The sequence below is a fragment of the Pholcus phalangioides genome, unplaced genomic scaffold (genome assembly GCF_987345545.1).
Source record: "Pholcus phalangioides strain wild (caught in Gottingen) unplaced genomic scaffold, Ppha-v1.0 ptg000013l_1, whole genome shotgun sequence".
NCBI classification, from domain to species: domain Eukaryota; kingdom Metazoa; phylum Arthropoda; class Arachnida; order Araneae; family Pholcidae; genus Pholcus; species Pholcus phalangioides.
Genome location: NW_028301606.1, coordinates 18,585,998 through 18,605,106, shown reverse-complemented (window position 1 = coordinate 18,605,106; position 19,109 = coordinate 18,585,998). Strand labels below are relative to the sequence as shown.

Genomic DNA, 19,109 nt, shown 5'->3' with positions numbered 1-19,109 from the left:
TGATGATGAGATATCATGAACAAATCCATGCTGTTTTTTATCACAATTAATCAAACATATCATATTTCATCCATTTCATATCCTTAAAATCCCTTTAATCATATAATCTGCGCCCCGATGTTAAAAAAACATAATATTGACTGTTCCAAACAGTTTTCAAGAACATGAAACAAATTTCAAAGCGAGTACAGAGTTTTGGACACGTTTTTCACCAAACGCACCACTGTGCGTCCTCCGCATGTGTCAAAACGTGAGTGCGAACTCCGCATCCGCACATATAAGTTTTGACAATTGGGATATTCGGACCTATTCACACGATGCGGATGCGGGTCGAATACGTCAGCAACTTTGGCTACTTGTTAAAGATGATTTTGCACTCAATTTTTTTAATTATTTGCCATAAATATATAAATCTAAATAAATAAATAAATATATATATATATGATAGTAGCTCGGGTAGTGTTACAAGCACAAGTAGGGAGCCACTGTTAAGAATATTTGCTAACTTTTCTCCGACGCAACCCTGCTTCATTTTAGGTAACTGGAGTTGCTTTGCTTATGTCCGGTGTTGTGAGCGTTTCTAACTATCCATCCAACATTTTTTGTAATTATATGAGTGCACAATCTCTCGTCAATGTTTCGAAAAATTGTATTTTTATTCAAAAAGCCTGGAAGAAACAGAGACAAACAAAACTAAAGTAAAAATGATTGCAAATTGCAGTTACTTGAAAATATCCTAAAAATTAGATAAGTGTATGTGTTCTCACAATGTTTGAGCACTATTTTCCCCGGTTTCGTTACACCTATCTGTTCTCTGAAAATTGTTATCTTTATCATCTTCAATTTTTTTTTTCAAATTTCGATCGAAATAATGTTAGTTGCGTCGTTGACGATGTGATCCAATATTATGTTTCGGATGAGAATGATCTGTGTGGTGTCTTCCTGTGCTATGCAATGTTCGACGAACAGAAGATTTTTGCATGATTTTGCAGGGCCATATTTGTGACAAATGTTTTTTCTTTTTTATAATGTAATAATAGTATCCAGCACCAGATACAGTGGTTACTATCAGTATCAGCGCAACAAGAATATACGGCCAAACTACAGCTTCACTTGGATATTCACCCGTGGGTGAAGTACAACTCCCATAACCATTACACTGGCGTTTATAGCCACATATTGTACCATAAGGTAATTTTGGTGTGACTCCATGAGGATCGAAACCCATTTCTCCGGTAGTTGTGCATTTTCCATCGTTCAAACAACAAACTCTGCATCTCCATTTGAGTTTGCATATGCATGTATCAAGTCCGTGATCTCGGCAATAGCTGCTGTTGCAGAAGCCTGAAGAGCAGGTATGGATACCTCCACCACTATCTGAGCAATTTGTTCCGTCTTTCTCGTGGGTCTTGTTCCAGCAATTTTTCAATACACCGTCACATTTCCCTACAATGCATCCAAAATTTTCCCTAGAACAATTTTTTCCACGGGCTGATATTGTGCAATTCGTGCAGCACAGATCCGACTTGTCGCTGCAAGTATAACCTTTACTACGACGGTAGGTGCATTCTTTATCTCCATCCTTGTTGCCACCTTTCGGCGTACAGCACCTGTCTAATTCCTCACATACATGTTCATTGGGGCCGCAGTCACATTCTTCGTCGCCCTCTCTCATTCCATTTCCGCATTCAGGAGATAAGGGTTTCATGCATTCTCTTATGTAATCCTCTTTGAGCTTAAGGCGTATTTTATCAAGACTGCATGGCGAGAAGCGATATTGATTTTCCCCAAATGCACCTCCCATCACATAGTCGTATATTCCATATGGCTTGCAAGTAGCATTTTCTTCTGTATCGTGAGGTGATCCAAAGGAATGACCAAATTCATGGATGAAAATGTACTTCAAAATTACATCCGGATTAGTTTTTATGATACCAAATTTTTCTCCACTTGACGAGCAAATTCCTCCACGAATTGCCCTTCCCTGAGAATCTTCTAACGTGTATCCAGTCACTGCATATGTCAAACAAGAGTTATATGCATGATGAGTATTACGATAAATAGTTTTGAAGTTATCGAAATATGTTCGCATGTCCTTGAGATGTGTACTAAACGGATAGCCTGCTTCGTTCTTGCTCTCATAAATCTTGAGTTTCCAAGGTAATATTCGGACAGTGTCATTTCCGAAATCCGTACTGCGAAATGCTTTGTCGACTTCGTGCAACATCAGATACATGTATTGGAGAGCATTTTCCTTCTTCTGTTCGTAAAATCCTGCATCGCCAATCATTTCAACTCTACACACCAGAATATTACGAGAACCAGAAACTTGCCTTCTTGCCATCTTTAAATCTTGATATATTCTCATGATGTCTTCAGTATTTGTTAGGCTCGAGTTTGAAACGTTGATGCTTTTCAATTCATAATCACTCGACGTGTATTTGTTTTCGGCCATGAAATGTCGGTAACTCGAACTATTTGGAGACCCCGTAGGTTTGATATCAAGATCCCTATAAACAATCGTCTTTGACAGCATGTCTTTGAAATACGTGGAAGCTTGTACCAAATTATATGTGACATTCTGCATGTTGATTAACCCCTCGAAATTTCCGCTGTCCGTAAGGTATCCCGAAACAGTATATATGTTGTTTTCACATTGATAAAATTTACCTGTAAAAGGTCCGACTTGCTTTGTTCCATTTCCGTGTATTTCAACTGTGGTCCTCTTCATCAGCGAATCTGGATATTTATTGGCCGATACCTCAACGTTGCGACCAAAATAGTCGAAACCTATTTTTATGTTATCTCGCGTGGCCAATGGTGCTGGTCCTTTTTCTTTGTCATCGAAAGATATGCGTAACTCTGTAATTTGGTACTGGAATAAGAATTTATCCAGTTGGGATGAAACCGTTGAGAATCCACAAATCATCACCCACAACAAGAACGCCGATTTCTTGATGATTTTTGAAATATCCATTCTTCCTCTACCAATCACTCTGAATACGTCATGAAAGTAAGTTGGCTATGAACATATTGTGGATTTTTTTCTTTTGACTAATAATTTTTTTCACTCTAAATAATGAACAGCAGAACTGTTTATGGACAACAGTGCATCGTGGGACCACTACTGTTTCAAATTTGGATATCTCAGCAGCATAAATCTGTTGCTTTCGGAAAGACACAAATCAATGAAGTTCGAATCAATAAAATTGACCGTATTTAGCTTAAAAACTGAGAATAATATAGCAATTTCGTGGTTTTTTTAAATTCTCCTCAGCCCTGTGAGCATGAAATACGTTCTTTTCTGATGTAGAATGTTCTATGAAATTTACAGTATCTCACTGGTTAAAATCGTGAACGTATGTGCCTACAGCAGGGCCTCTTAACCAGAGGTCCACAGTTTTTGAGAGTCCATGAGCTTAAATGAGAAAAATGTAAAATTACTGTTTTAAATTATTTCACGTGTAGAATACGATTTTTTTACAGTGTCCAAGGCCTTCATTGCATCGCCAAAAAAGGTCTGAAGGAAGATCCTGTGATCCAGAGTAAGTGCAGTCCAATACAATTTCCTCCGGAACACTTCGATATCTCACTGAGATGGGAAGCGGTGTATGTTTGATCCTCAAAGGTCAATGTCCTGTAGAAGGAGGATATTATAAAGGGTGGGGGGAAAAAGTCCGTAGGAATTTCGGAAATGAATAAAAACCGGAAAAATAACCGAAATAAAAACGGTTTGCAGGGTTGGCATCGCTAATACAAGGGAACTTTTTTAAGACAGGAAAAAAAAAATTAAAAACCAATCGATAGGTGGTGCTGGCACGAGCGACTTCGGTGGAAATATGCAAATGATACGGTTATAAGATTTTGCACTCCTAATCCACAACCAGTTCACCGTTGTAAACCGTGTACGTGGACCTGGATTTGTGACATGCCTGCAATATGTTATCCCTGTAGTTTTGGTCATGTGGAACAAATACTGCTGTAGTAAACGATTTGGAGGCATACTGATTGTTATTTTCGTATCTTTTCTTTGACTTGTGTACGTCAGCGCCACTTATCGGCTGTTTTTTGAGTTACTTTTTTTCCTGTCTCAAAAAAAAATCCCATGACCTAGCGATGCTAACCATCCAAAGCATTTTTTGTTTCGGTTATTTCACCGGTTTTTATGAATTTTTAAAGTTTATACGGACTTTTTGCCCACCCTGTATTATGATGTTTAACAATGTAATTCTTGCTATCACGAGTGATTTGCTAATTTCATTCATCTAGAGCTCCAAGAAACCAAGGCTGACTAAACCGTCATGTTTGAGCGCAAGTGTGATGATGTTGCTAGAGCAAAAAAAAAAAAAAATCGCTTCTCCCTGTTCTCATATTTTCAACGACTGGAGTTAATTTAGGCGACTAATCTGTTTTCTGTTCAAAGGTAGAGAACGAGGAACTTAATGTATTTTACAGGCAACTTACGTTTAGCTAATTTTAAGGCCAGAGGCGTAGAAAAAGGAATTTGGTGGCATAAGTTTCCTCTCATGCCTTCTCCGTGCAGACCAAAAATTTTAAAATGTCTTTAATATTTATGAAAAAAAAAATTAGCTTGATTGAAAAAATTATGTATATATATATACACACAAAGATTATTGAAAAATAATGTTATTATATAAAAAATTTAGATTATTATTAAAATTGTAGATTTTTTATGGAAAGACCTTTTTAACGCAGTTATAATCAATTTCTGTCAATTCAAAGGTTTTAGGTTGGTAAGACCAACTTAGGAGAATGCATGGAACCCCTAAATTTGTATTTAGAATTTCTCTGAAAGAAATTCCTTGCGCCCCCACAATGTAGATTTTGCGTACACGCTCCTTCTATTCCTTTCCTATTTACTACTTACTACCACACTCACTACTCGTAAACATTCTGGAATGGCTAAAGATTCAAATGATGATGCGATATTCCTTGACGTAAGCAGGGGATTGGTGAATGCCACTTTCAGAAGTACTATCAAACGATTTTAAGCATAGCTGTGCTTAGTGTGTGCTGGTTGTGTTTGATGAAATGTGGTTATAACCGTGTATTTGAGAAAATTCGTTTTTCGAAGAGCACTTTCTTTCATAATTGTAATTCATCTTCACACAGCGCTTCGGAAACATCAAGACATTGTTACGAAAATTATGGATAGCGCTATTTGTTGAGAACCATTCAAAATTTACAAACTTGGCAATGTCCTGTTGCCAACTGAGAAATGTCAAGGCACACCACTAGACATCCAGAAGAAAACCGATTTGGAAACTGTGAAATGGTGTATTCTAGGATCTTTTTTTCCTCGAAGCTTCTACTGCACCTATAAAATGTGAGGTGATCACAAGGGAGTCGTCAGAGTTGTGGACTTTATCCTCAATGCGAGAACTTGCAACGATTCGCCGTTGAGGAAAGCGAATTGACTTCCATAATTTAGGATATAATTTCTGAATATAAAATATAATCTTTTATTTACATCGTCAGATACTAATGGCTCGCAGTCTTAACGGACGTTTACACACTTCGGTGTTTACCGATCGATAGACTGTTCTACTTTTCCTCATGCGCGCACACACACACAGGTTATCCGTGACGTCACTGCTCTCAGTCCTTATTTGTTGGAGGCGGCACCTAAGTGCCCCCTTCGAAGTGTTTTTTAACACGTTAAGGCACGTACCTGTCCACAAACTTGAATTTGCGACCAGACCGTGTCTTTCGAATGTCCTTCACTTGCGGGTCTTCTGGTGGGTCGCTGGTTCTCAGCTTGATGACGGTGGCACTTCAGCAGCTTGAGGCATGAAAGCGAGCTTGATTCGATCGATGGGCACGTACGTACGGTAGCCGAAGAGAATTGTAGGTAGCGACTCTGTCCTGAAAGAACTAAGAGACTTTATTGCACATTTTAGAGTAAAATTTTAGAGTGTAAATTTTCTATCACACCATTGGAGTTTGGGTCATACGGCGAAATTTGCTTTCTTTCGATCCCAACAGTTTAGTCAGTTCATCGAATAAGCATGATTCGTACTATCTACCCTGGTCGGTCGTGATGCATTCAGAAACTCTGAATCTGGACACCCAGTCTGTGAAAAGCGTTTTAGCTACCGTTTGTATTGTTATATCCACTATTGGATATGCAACCAGCTAGCGAGTTGATCGATGTACGATTGTTAAGCAATATTCTTGCCTTCGGATTCTGGCAACAGTCCTACCAAGTCACAGCGTATGTGTTGGAACCGTGATGTTGGTAAATCGTATTTACCCATTCGGATTTCGTATGTTTCACTATTTCATTCGCTGACAGTCAAGGCATGTATTGGCCCACTCAAGACAGCCTTTATTTATTGATGGCCAGACAAATATTTCTTTCACCGAACTCAAGGATTTCTTGAATCCCGGTCGATAAACAATGCAGATTGAAGACACTTTTGCGTAACGATTTTGTTACATATGGTCGTTCTTTACCCGTGGATATGTCACAATAAACCATGGTGCTTGAATTTGGCATAGAAATTGTTTTCAATTTTAGTACTGAATTTTCGTCATTGAGATACTCTTTTAATTCAGTATCATCATTTTATTCTGAAGAGAGTTCGTCGTAATTCACAGGACTTAGCATTCGTATTTCCGCTATGTTTGAGATATTTTTTCAGGTTCGGATTCAGAAGATTTGGATGATTTACATGCTGCATTACCGCTTTTGGTTGTAATTCTGCAACACAATTAACTGAGTAACGCAATAAGCATAATGAACGAAATCTATCATAGTTAAATCGATAGATTTTCACGAAGAAGTCTAACAATTACAGTTTAAAATTTCTCCGGCATCTCATTTATGTTATGAATGTGCGTATGAAACACTAGGCCCCAACTCAAAACCATATTTATAGCTACAGACAATGAATGAATGAATGAACGCCAGAATTTTGCCACTGGACTTATCCCGTTGCCGAGATCTCTTCCAGCCCAGCTTCGTGACAGAGTCTGGAACACTTTATTTAGCGTGAAAAAAAAACAAAAAACTTTTTTACAACATATTTTGCCCGGACAACTGGGTACTGTCGCAATTAACAAATTTTGTGGTGATTACAGACGAGATGGGATTAGGAGTTGGAGAAGTTTCGGGGTTTAGTTAAGATGAATGTAAACATATTAGGATGGAGGTGTGTTTTAAAAGCAATTGAGCGCCCCCCTCCCCCCTATGCCATCTCATTTGTTATCTTACACTTGCCATATTAGATACACCATATTAGACACAAAAAGAAAAAGAAATGAGAATAGAGCTACAGACAGTGTGGAGTATGAGGGAGAGAAACCTCCCCCCCCCCCCGACTGGGGGGTGAAGGAGAGAAATGAGTATTCAAGAAACTGGACAGTAAAAAAAGAAGAGACCGGAGAAAAGGGGACAGTTGGTGTCGGAATCGGTCAGAAAGCGGACGTAGAGAAAAGAGAATCCACTGGAAGTGGCGAAGAAAAACGAAAGGCGATGATTAATGAAATTGTGGTAAAATAATTTGTCAGTTTTTGTTCGCACATGAGTTTTTTTTGTTATGTGTTGTCAGAGTTATTGAATTGTCAGAAAGAAAAGTACAGCGTGCTGGTATAATGAAATCGACTATTTTCTTTTATTGAAGAAAGGGTTTCGCTGACGAACAACAGTGAAACTTTACAGACACTAAACGCAGCTTTGATTTCGATAATCGAAAGCTGGGAGGAAGAGTAAAGCAATACTTTTCGGGGAAAAAAAATTAAGGAACGAAATACATACACACCAGGGACGCCGGAAGTCAAAAATGATTGGTAAGCGTTGATTACTGAAAGAAGTGCCGCGGGTGGAAAAAGGTTGAGAACCCCCTCATTGAAATATATAAGTGTATAAGAGGCCCCACACATCCTCCAACGCTGCCTGCGCCAGGATCTTTGACGGGCCCGCAGGCCAAGTGATTTTTCTGAGGCAAATTATCGAAAGTTTCAACCACATCAAATTTTTGTGAGGCCCCTCTTCTCTTGAACTCCTGAGCCGTGTCTGGGTGGGCCCATTCTTTTTGACGGCACTCCCGCTCTTGGTGGTGAGGTGCGTCTCAACAATTTCGGACACAAAAAGTATTTGCCCGCTTTTATATTTTTGGTGGGGGGAAGGAATCGGCATCCATTATTTCAAAATATACAAGAGAATGCTGCGAAGTATCCATACAAAAAATGTTAAATACACAATTCTATAAATGAACTGGCAAAAACTGGCAAAAATTCAGCACTGAAAGTAATTTTAAACTAATGAGAGAAAAAACATCCTGAAACTGATAAAAATTTTGGACTTGATGAATCAAAAGTAATTGAATGAAATAATTCCAGCACCAATAAAAATTCAGAATTTACGGGGGGAAAAAAATGTCAGAATTGTTGAAAGAAATAATTCAAGAATTGGTGAAAGCCTGCAATAGTTTACCGTGAGTGCGGGGGCCCACAAAGCACGGTGCCAGTGCAATGGCTCCTGTCGCGCACTCCTAAGAGCGGTTCTCACTTTCACATCGAATCACTTTTTCTCATTTCTCTTTGACAGACTCAACCGTTTTTTCCACTGATGGCAAAGCAAGAATTGCTACTAGTGAGCCAAACATGCACTTCGTCCATATTCTACTGCGGAACTTCTAACGAATTGGTACATGTTGGAATGTGTCTGTATATGTTGTGAACCTGACGTGAAGTTTGTATCTGTGTAATTCTTGTTATGTGTAGTGCTGCCACATCTGCAATAATTTTTTTTAAACTATGAGTTTTTTCCTCAATTCATAGTGCGTGAAGTGTAATGAATGAATAATTGTAACGTTGTAGGTCTTTTGCTCTCTGCGCGAGACTTTTTAACGGGGAAATCGGCTCGCATTCACGCCTCGTAGAATGTAATAAATGCCCCATTGTTTATTCTGCGGTACAGCATCTTTAGGGGGCATGAAACCAAAGTTTTTAGTGGGCACATCTATGGTTGTTAGATTAAACTTTTTAAGAGTCGGTTTGATCTTCAGTGAGAGTATTGGATCGTAAGGTATGACTACACTTTCTCTGAGTGGTCTCTCTGTAATATTTTCTAGAGTGGTTCCTCGTGCGGTTTCAAGAATTTTCTACTTAATTCGTCAACGATGTTGGTGTTGAACCCCCTGTCTATCGCAATTGCTCTGATGGTTTCAAGTTCATGGTCTAATGTGTTCGGATCCAAACTTCGGTCTATCGTAAGTCTTTCGCGGTCTCATTACCACCTCATTTCAGATCTTGCCATCCCATGCAACAGAAACTTCCGGCTTTTCGCACCTATGTAGCGAGAGCATTTAACATCTGTTCAGGTCGCAACACATTTGCTCGAATGTAACGTATGAAGTTTATTGGCTGGATTTTTCAAGTTTTATAAAAGGGATTTTATCAAACTTTTATACTGTAATAACGGCCCAAGGCAGAATTGTGATGTGAATATTTCTAAGCACAGACATTTTTAAAGTCTCCACCCCTCCCCTTTTTTCTACTTGCAAAGTCTTTGATATCTCCTGAATTTTTTTTTTTATAACATCATTGCATGTTTTTGGAATTTTTCTCTCATATTTTCCAAAAAGACAGATATTAGATTTTTTTTTTAATCTTTTGAAAATATTTCAAGATATTTTCTCCCATCGACCACTTCTGAGGATCGAACTGAAGGGAACTGACTAAAGATGCGGTCGTCATCTTTAGTGCTCGTGTAAAAGGGGCCTAACAGTTTCCTATTTCTTATCGTCTACCGCACTTTTTTCTTTTTATACTCGCCCGCGCGTTATTTGCACACGACGAGTCTTCCGCCATCAATCAGCGGGCCGCGCCACACTTTTATACTTATTATTCCATTACTTTACTCCTATTACTGCATTCATTTAAACTTATTATTGTATCTTCCTCATCATTGTTTTGTGTATTGATCACAACGCGTTCAGTGGGAGGGAGCGGTTACTCTATAGTGAATCGCCTCACAAATAGTAATTTATGTTTTGTAGATATGTCACAGGAGATGTCGCTGCGATCTTCCCGCTTGCATCTGCGTATTAGCACGACGCTCCAGTGTATGACGTAAGTCGATCGTGTGCACAACCGTGTTTTTTCTTGATACGTTTTTAAATAAATAAGATTTATAAGTTAATTCTCGATCTTGATAGGAGTCAGATTATTCGACATCAACATCGAATCATTTCAATCACCAACCAAACGCGGAACTGGTGACTCGAAACATACAAAGGTCTAAAAAACTTCCAACGCAACTGCTAGTTGGACTGATTTGGCCATTCGCCACCACCCTACAACGCAAACTTTGTTCTGTTGCATTCTTGTGATTTGGTAGAGACTTTCTGTAATTTTCTCGCATGTAACCACAACGGATCATCATTACTCAGGGATCCGTAATGGATACAAACAGAGTATCAGTTGTGATGTTTCTTTAAATATGTGATCTGATATGATCTCAAAATCCTGCGCTGACAGGAATTTTTTTCTTGGCTTTTCGAATTTTTTCCGGGTTGTTCATTTTGTACTGATTGGATTAGCGACATGCCAGACATGACAACGGTTGTCCATCAAATATGTGTGTGTGTGTGATGATCAGTTCAAGAAAAATCTACCATTATGACACAAAAAAGGCTAGTAGCTCGGGTAGTGAGACACTGTTATGAATATTTGCTAACTTTTCTCCGACGGAACCCTGCTTCATTTTAGGTAACTGGAGTTGCTTTGCTGTGTTGTGAGCGTTTCTAACTATCCATCCAACATTTTTTGTAATTATATGAGTGCACAATCTCTCGTCAATGTTTCGAAAAATTGTATTTTTATTCAAAAAGCCTGGAGGAAACAGAGACAAACAAAACTAAGGTAAAAATGATTGCAAATTGCAGTTACTTGAAAATATCCTAAAAATTAGATAAGTGTATGTGTTCTCACAATGTTTGAGCACTATTTTCCCCGGTTTCGTTACACCTATCTGTTCTCTGAAAATTATTATCTTTATCATCTTCAATTTTTTTTTTCAAATTTCGATCGAAATAATGTTAGTTGCGTCGTTGACGATGTGATCCAATATTATGTTTCGGATGAGAATGATCTGTGTGGTGTCTTCCTGTGCTATGCAATGTTCGACGAACAGAAGATTTTTGCATGATTTTGCAGGGCCATATTTGTGACAAATGTTTTTTTCTTTTTTATAATGTAATAATAGTATGCAGCACCAGATACTATCAGTGGTTACTATCAGTATCAGCGCAACAAGAATATACGGCCAAACTACAGCGTCACTTGGATATTCACCCGTAGGTGAAGTACAACCCCCATAACCATTACCCTGGCGTTTATAGCCACATATTGTGCCATAAGGTAATTTTGGTGTGACATCGTAATGAGCAAATCCTAATATATGACTTGATATGCATTTGCCATCTTTCAAACAACAAACTCGGCATTGGAATTTGTCTTTACATATGCATGAACCGAGTCCGTGATCTCGGCAATAGCTGCTGTTGCAGAAACCTGAAGAGCAGGTATGGATGCCTCCACCACTATCTGAACAATTTGTTCCATCTTTCTCGTGGGTCTTGTTCCAGCGGTTTTTCAAAACGCCGTCGCATCTTCCTACAATACATCCAAAATTTTCTCTGGAGCAATTTTTTCCTGGGGCTGATATTGTGCAATTCGTGCAGCACAGATCAGACTTGTCGCTGCAAGTATAATCTTTACTACGACGGTAGGTGCATTCTTTATATCCATCCTTGTTGCCACCTTTCGGCGTACAGCACCTGTCTAATTCCTCACATACATTTTCATCGGGACCGCAGTCACATTCTTCGTCGCCCTCTCTCATTCCATTTCCGCATTCTGGTGATAAGGGTTTCATGCATTCTCTTATATAATCCTCTTTGATCTTAGGGCGTATTTTATCGAGACTGCATGGTGAGAAGCGATATTGATTTTCCCCAAATGCACCTCCCATCACATAATCGTATTTTCCATATGGCTTGCAAGTAGCATTTTCTTCTGTATCGTGAGGTGATCCAAAGGAATGACCAAATTCATGGATGAAAATGTACTTCAAAATTACATCCGGATTAGTTCTTATGATTTCAAATTTTTCTCCACTTGACGAGCAAATTCCTCCACGAATTGCTATTCCCTGAGCATCTTCTGACGTGTATCCAGTCACTGCATATGTCAAACAAGAGTTATATGCATGATGAGTATTACGATAAATAGTTTTGAAGTTATCGAAATATGTTCGCATGTCCTTGAGATGTGTACAAACGGATAGCCTGCTTCGTTCTGGCTCTCATAAATCTTGAGTTTCCAAGGTAATATTTGGACAGTGTCATTTCCGAAATCCGTACTGCGAAATGCTTCGTCGACTTCATGCAACATCAGATATATGTATTGGAGAGCATTTTCGTTCTTCTGTTCGTAAAATCCTGCATCGTCGATCATCTCAACTCTACACACCAGAATATTACGAGAACCAGAGACTTGCCTTCTTGCCCTCTTTAAATCTTGAAATATTCTCATGATGTCTTCGGTATTTGTAGGGCTAGAGTTTGAAACGTTGATGCTTTTCAATTCATAATCACTCGGAGTGTATTTGTTTTTGGCCATGAAATGTCGGTAAATGGAACTATTGGGAGTTCCCGTAGGTTTGATATCAACATCCCTATAAACAATCGTCTTTGACACCATGTCGTTGAAATATATGGAAGCTTGTACCAAATTATATGTGGCATTCTTAATATTGATTATCCCCTCGAAACTGCCGCTGTCCGTAATATATCCTGAAACAGAGTATTTGTCGTTTTCACATTCATAAAATTTACCTCTAAAAGGTCCGACTTGCTTTGTTCCATTTCCGTGTATTTCAACTGTGGTCCTCTTCATCATTGAATCCGGAAGTTTACCGCCGATACCTCAACGTTGTGTCCAAAATAATCGAATCCTATTTTTATGTTATCCGGCGTATGCAATGGTTCTGGTCCTTCCTCATACTCATCAAAAGATTTGCGCAAATCCATAATTTGGTACTGGAATAAGAATTCCTTGATGTTCAACAGCCAAATAACACAGCACGATCTTATACTACTTCTAGAAACTATAGCAGCAAAAGCAAAACAAGCAAGCTGTGGGTCGATTGTCTATTAAAGAAGGCATTGGCAACCCGCGGGTAACCGAGTGATCAATTTCATAATTTCAAGTGACCCACTTTGAGTTCTACAAATAAAGTATAATTATATTCACGAATATAAAGTATATACCCAAAACGTCTTCTTAATGCGCACATTTTGGTTATTTTGACCCGCAGCCAAAAATGGTTGCCGACCCCTGTATTTAAGCCTATATCCCTCATGTTATACGTGAGAGCCGAACAAAAAGGAAATTGGCCATTACATATTGTAGTTCGTAAAATTTTACCCTACTTTTTTACATCAAGTCATCTAAAATATGCACGATGTGTTCTGTTTTATTTGCTGAATGGAGATCACATTATGCGACACATGCTGGCTTCTTTATTAGAATCTGGAGTGGCATGCCAATTGGAACCCCATTCATGCGCTTTTGCCACAGTTTTAAAGGTGTTATCGGAATAACTTCGAAGACAGAAACTCTTAAGACGTGGGCATTATAGGCCTGCATACTTGCACTGAGCTGGAAGAAGACCTTGTAAACGTCAATGAAGAGGAATGCCAGCCGAAGAATGAGTAACACAGGCACAAAGAAGGGATGAAAGCACGAATTGGAACAGATAACAATGATCGAGAACGACTTCGCACGTCAGCTACAAAATTACATGGATTCACTGAAACCTGAGTCCCACACTTTACAGTTTTTGAATATTGCTACACGCAGATTGTGTAACATAAATGTCGATGATGCAGTAAAAATTGGTACAATACAAATAAAATATTTTGAGAATGGATGGCCCAGAAATCTGTATGACCAGATACCTCAAAATGTAACAATGGTTGCTAAAAATAAGCACGTTAAAGCTGCTACTAAGTCCACTTTCACAGTTTCAAAAGAGAATGCCGTCTTCACGCATGGGCTTACCTGCTCAGAGCCCAGGGGCTTCAAGTGCAGATGAAAATGAGACCTGGTGGAAATTGGAAAAAAAAGTTTTATATGAAAAAATAAATAAATAAGGCACACATTTGTAATCAGGTAGGAGGCCTCATTTAGGCCTCAAAAAATTATTTTGTGCGTAGTGCCCATGATGAGATGCGCTTAAGACGGCCGTGCCATAAGAAAATCCTGACAATGGTGCAGGATTCGAAAAATTGCCAAAATATTTCGGGGTGTGTGTGTTCGCACACGCTTGAGGTAACAAAAGTTTCTTAGCATCAGTCCGGGGGTTTTTGAGCGGTTCTATTGATCTCTTTGAGCATTTTTTGTAATTATAGCATTGCACAATCTCCCATTAATGTTTCAAAATATCACATTTTTATTGAATGACCTGGAGGAAGCAAAAGAGACGAACAAAGCTAAAGTAAAAATTAATGCAAATTGCATTTACTTGAAAATGTCAGAAAATTAGATCAAATATTTAAAAACAATGATAAGTTTACGTGTTCTAATAATGCTTGAGCACTATTTCCCACGGTGTTGTTATACCTATCTGTTCTCTGAAAATTTTTATCTTAATCTTGAATTTTTCTGCAAGTTTCTATCGAAACAATGTCAATTGTGTCGTTGGTGATGTGATCCAATGTTATGTTTCGGGTGAGAATGAGCTGTGTGGTGTCTTCCTGTGCCATGCAATGCCTGGCGAGCAGAAGATTGCTGTTTGCAGCAGGGCCATATCTGTGGCAAAGGTTTCATCTTTTTGATAATATAATAATAGTATGTACCAGATGCAGTGATGACTATCAGTATCAGCACAACAAGAATGTACGGCCAAACTACAGTATCTTCACTTGGATATTCGCCTGTGGGTGATTTACATAAACCATAACCATTACACTGCAGTTTAGGACCACATATTGTACCATAAGGTAATTTTGGTGCGACATCGTAATGAGCAAATCCTAATATATGACTTGATATGCATTTCCCATCTTTCAGACAACAGACTCTGCATCTCCATTCGATTTTGCACAAGCATGTATCGAGTCCGTGATCTCGGCAATAGCTACTGTTGCAGAACCCTGAAGAGCAGGTATGGATGCCCCCACCACTATCTGAGCAATTTGTTCCGTCTTTCTCGTTGGTCTTGTTCCAGCAATTTTTTAAAATGCCGTCGCATTTCCCTACAATACATCCAAAGTTTTCTCTAGAGCAATTCTTTCCACTTGCTGATATTGTGCAGTTCGTGCAGCACAGATCCGACTTGTCGCTGCATTTGTAACCCTTACTACGGCGGTATGTGCATTCTTTATCTCCATCCTTGTTGCCGCCTTTCGGCGTACAGCATCTGTCTAACACCTCGCACACATGTTCATCGGGGCCGCAGTCACATTCTTCGTCGCCTTCTCTTATTCCATTTCCGCATTCTGGAGACAAGGGCTTCATACATTCTCTTACGTCATCCTCTTTGAGCATAGGACGCATGTTATCGAGACTGCATGGTGAGAAGCGATATTGATTTTCCCCATATGCGCCACCCATCACGTATTCGTATATTCCATATGGCTTGCAAGTTGCATTTTCATCTATATCATGGATGATCCAAAGGAATGACCAAATTCATGGATAAAAACCGTATTCATTATTACATCCGGATTAGTTCTTATGATACCAAATTTTCCTCCACGTTTCGAGCAAATTCCTCCTTTAACTGCTATTCCTTGAGGGCCTTTTAACCTGTATCCAGTCACTGCGTATGTCAAACAAGAGTTATATGTACTATGAGTATTACCATAAATAGCTCTGAAGTCGTGGAAATATGTATCCATGTGACTGAGATGTGTACTAAACGGATAGCCTAGTTCATCCTTGCTTTCGTAAATCTTGAGTTTCCAAGGTAATATTCGGACGACGTCATTTCCAAAATCTGTAGCGCGGAATGCTTTGTCGACCTCGTGCAGCATGAGATACATGTATTGGAGAGCATTTTCCTTCTTCTGTTCGTAAAATCCTTCATCGCCAATCATCTCAACTCTACACACCAGAATATTATGAGAATCCGAGATTTCTTTTCTTGTCATCTTTAAATCTTCAAATATTCTAATGATGTCTTTAGTATTCGTGAGGATCGAGTTTGAAACGTTGATGCTTTTCAATTCATAATCACTCGGAGTGTATTTGTTTTTGGCCATGAAATGTCGGTAACTCGAACTGTTGGGAGTTCCCGTAGGTTTGATATCAACATCCCTATAAACAATCGTCTCTGACCGCATGTCGTTGAAATACGTGGAAGCTTGTACCAAATTATATGTAACATTCTTCATTTTGATTATCCCCTCGAAAGTGCCGCTGTCAGTAAGGTATCCCGAAACAGAATATTTGTCGTTTTCAGTCATAAAATTTACCTCTGAAAGGTCCGATGTATGTTGTACCATTCCCGTGCATTTCAACCGTGGTCTTCTTCATCAGCGAATCCGGAAGTTTATCGGCGAATATCTCAACGTTGTGTCCAAAATAGTCGAAACACATTTTTATGTTGTCTGGTGCATCCAATGGTGCTGGTCCTTCTTCATCAAAAGATATGCGTACTTCCGTAATTCGGTACTGGAATAAGAATTCCTCCAGGTGAGACAAAACCGTTGAGAATGCACAAAGCAGCAACAGAAACAAGAACGCTGATTTCCTAAAGATTTTTGAAACATCCATTGTTTTTCCTCTACCAATCACTCTGAATATGTCACGAAATATAAATTCACCATAAATATGTTATGGATATTTTTAACTCTTGAAAGAATTTCACTCTAAATAACGGACAGTGTAACTGTTTGTAGACAACAATCCATCATGGGATCATTACTGTTTGAGAATGGGATATCTCAATCATATATATATATATATATTATGCTGTATATTGGAATATACAGCATAAATTTTTTGCTTTCAGAAAGACACAGGTCTATTAACCCGAGAGCACGTGCGATATAGGGAAGAACACGAGAACGCGCAAGGGGGTGTTTTGCACCGCACTAGTTAATTTCTTCTGAAACGCGTTTTCATGTTTAAATTTTAGCAATAAATATCTTGAAAACTACATTTAATCAAAATGAAAGAAATGAGTAAATACTAGCATTTATTTGATATGAAAACTTACATTATTCGGCATACTCCGCGCGATGTCTGATAGTATATTATTGACAAATATTCTTGCTGTACTTAGAGCAGCTCGTTTTTGTTTTTGTCTTTTTCTCGTGCACATAAAAAAACAACGTTTTATAAAGTCTTTAGCTTTTTGCAAATGGTTTGGAAGCTGAACAAATTTGTTCAGAATTTCTCTTTTAGTTGGAGTGCAGACTCCTTTACTATTTGGGATCTGATTAGTTGAAGGACTAGGGTCTACCTAGATGAAAGACAACTTTCTTTTCTAGAATTTTTGTGGCAGTTTTTTCGTTAATAACAAGACCACTCTTGCATTGATTGCAGCGATGGTCAGATCGCTGCAATCTGCAAAAAATATTACCATGGGCCATATATTTAAAATTTTGGGAGTAGAATATGGAACGCCCATTTTATTTACAACAACCACAATATCTTCGCAAGATTTTTCTCAAAAGAGAGGGTATAACTCTTACCACACATACCAATCTGACTCATTTATTGATTTTTCATGCGTAGAAACAAATTCAAAAATTTTTGTAAGCACTTGATCCCATCTTCATAACTCAAAAATAGAGAAACATTTTGTTTCTTTTAAAAAAAGTAAAGTAACATAAAGTAAAGACATTTTAAAAAAGTTAAGTAACATCAGGACGAGCAAGGGGTAGTTTAACACTCCAGTAGCTGCATTCAAGAGAACAAAAGAGAAAATTTCGCATCTGGCATGTTCCTCTACTAAAATATGACATTATAAGCAGCTACACTGGGTTACACCCATTTAAAAAATAACAAAGTTAGAAATTTTGTAATATATATTCGCGAGGGGTGTGAACACCCCCTTGCCCGCGGGTTAAATTCGAATCAATAAAATTAACCGTATTTAGCTTAAACACCGTGAATAATATAATAATATAGCAATTTTTTTTTTTTTTCATTTCTACAGCCCTGTCAGTATGAAATAAGCTCCTTTACGATTTAGAATTTTTTATGAAATTTACAGAACATCAGGGGATAAAATCGTGAAATAGGCACCTTGCGATTAGCTAAAATTGTAAGGACAGAGAAGTACAAAGTGGAATGGGCATGAGGGTCCTCGTGCCTTCACCGTGTCGACCAAAAAATTTAGAATGTTTTAAATAATTTTGTAAAAAAAGTTTAGCTTGATCGAAAAAATAAAACAAAGATTATTAATAAAATAATGATTGTTATATTATTAAAATTAAATATTGTTATTGATATTGAAGATTGTAATATTGAATTAAAGATTGTAATATTGAATTGAAGATTGTAATATTGAATTGAAGATTGTAATATTGAATTGAAGATTGTAATATTGAATTGAAGATTGTAATATTGAATTGAAGATTGTAATATTGAATTGAAGATTGTAATATTGAATTGAAGATTGTAATATTGAATTGAAGATTACTGGAAGAAAAGGCCTCATTTGTGCTATTTTATTCAATTTCTGTTAATTTAAAGGAAGGTAATTTTTTATGAAGGTTCGTAACTTAGAATTTCTCTGAAAGAAATTCTTTGTGTGGCCCCCACCTTAAAATTGATCTTGCGTACACATCTATTTTTAACCCTTTCAGACCCTGCATGACAGATATAGTGGTGGCATTTCTCACTCAATTTTTTTTAACTTCCGGGAGTTGAGCCCTGACTTGAAAAATTGTGGAAGTTTTGAGTTCAAAATTGACTAATATGATCTTTGGGGAAGGGGGGTCCTCATGAGAGGGCACTTAAAGTTGAACTTTGAGAAGGTATATAAGATGGTTTCCGGGAAAAATGCATTCTGAACAATTGGAAATATAATGTCTAATTTCTCAGATACATGTCTCTAAAAA

At 38.1% G+C, this 19,109-nt stretch overlaps 2 protein-coding genes across 2 annotated transcripts; both read right to left on the bottom strand.

Annotated features, from left to right (window-relative positions):
• Positions 1-874: 874 nt before the first annotated feature.
• Positions 875-2,977, bottom strand: LOC149078705 (disintegrin and metalloproteinase domain-containing protein 10-like). Its single transcript, XM_089241407.1, has one exon. It carries the CDS (start codon positions 2,975-2,977, stop codon positions 875-877), a length of 2,103 nt encoding a protein of 700 aa, XP_089097533.1.
• A 3,607-nt stretch (positions 2,978-6,584) lies between these two features.
• On the bottom strand, positions 6,585-12,927 carry LOC149078704 (disintegrin and metalloproteinase domain-containing protein 10-like). Its single transcript, XM_089241406.1, has 3 exons — positions 12,318-12,927; positions 11,356-12,210; positions 6,585-6,724 (listed from the first exon to the last, which is right to left on the bottom strand). Exons 1-3 carry the CDS (start codon positions 12,925-12,927, stop codon positions 6,585-6,587), a joined length of 1,605 nt encoding a protein of 534 aa, XP_089097532.1.
• Positions 12,928-19,109: the final 6,182 nt, after the last annotated feature.

What these genes read in the sequence shown, in the direction of transcription:
- LOC149078704 (XM_089241406.1), bottom strand. Translation starts at nt 12,927, where the DNA reads ATGAAGAGGACCACAGTTGAAATACACGGAAATGGAACAAAGCAAGTC. An exon ending in TGAGAGCCAGAACGAAGCAG is followed by an intron (nt 12,211 to 12,317) that starts GCTATCCGTTTG and finishes TGACATATGCAG; the next exon opens with TGACTGGATACACGTCAGAA. An exon ending in ATGTGGCTATAAACGCCAGG is followed by an intron (nt 6,725 to 11,355) that starts GTAATGGTTATG and finishes ATTGTGTTGCAG; the next exon opens with AATTACAACCAAAAGCGGTA.
- LOC149078705 (XM_089241407.1), bottom strand. Translation starts at nt 2,977, where the DNA reads ATGGATATTTCAAAAATCATCAAGAAATCGGCGTTCTTGTTGTGGGTG.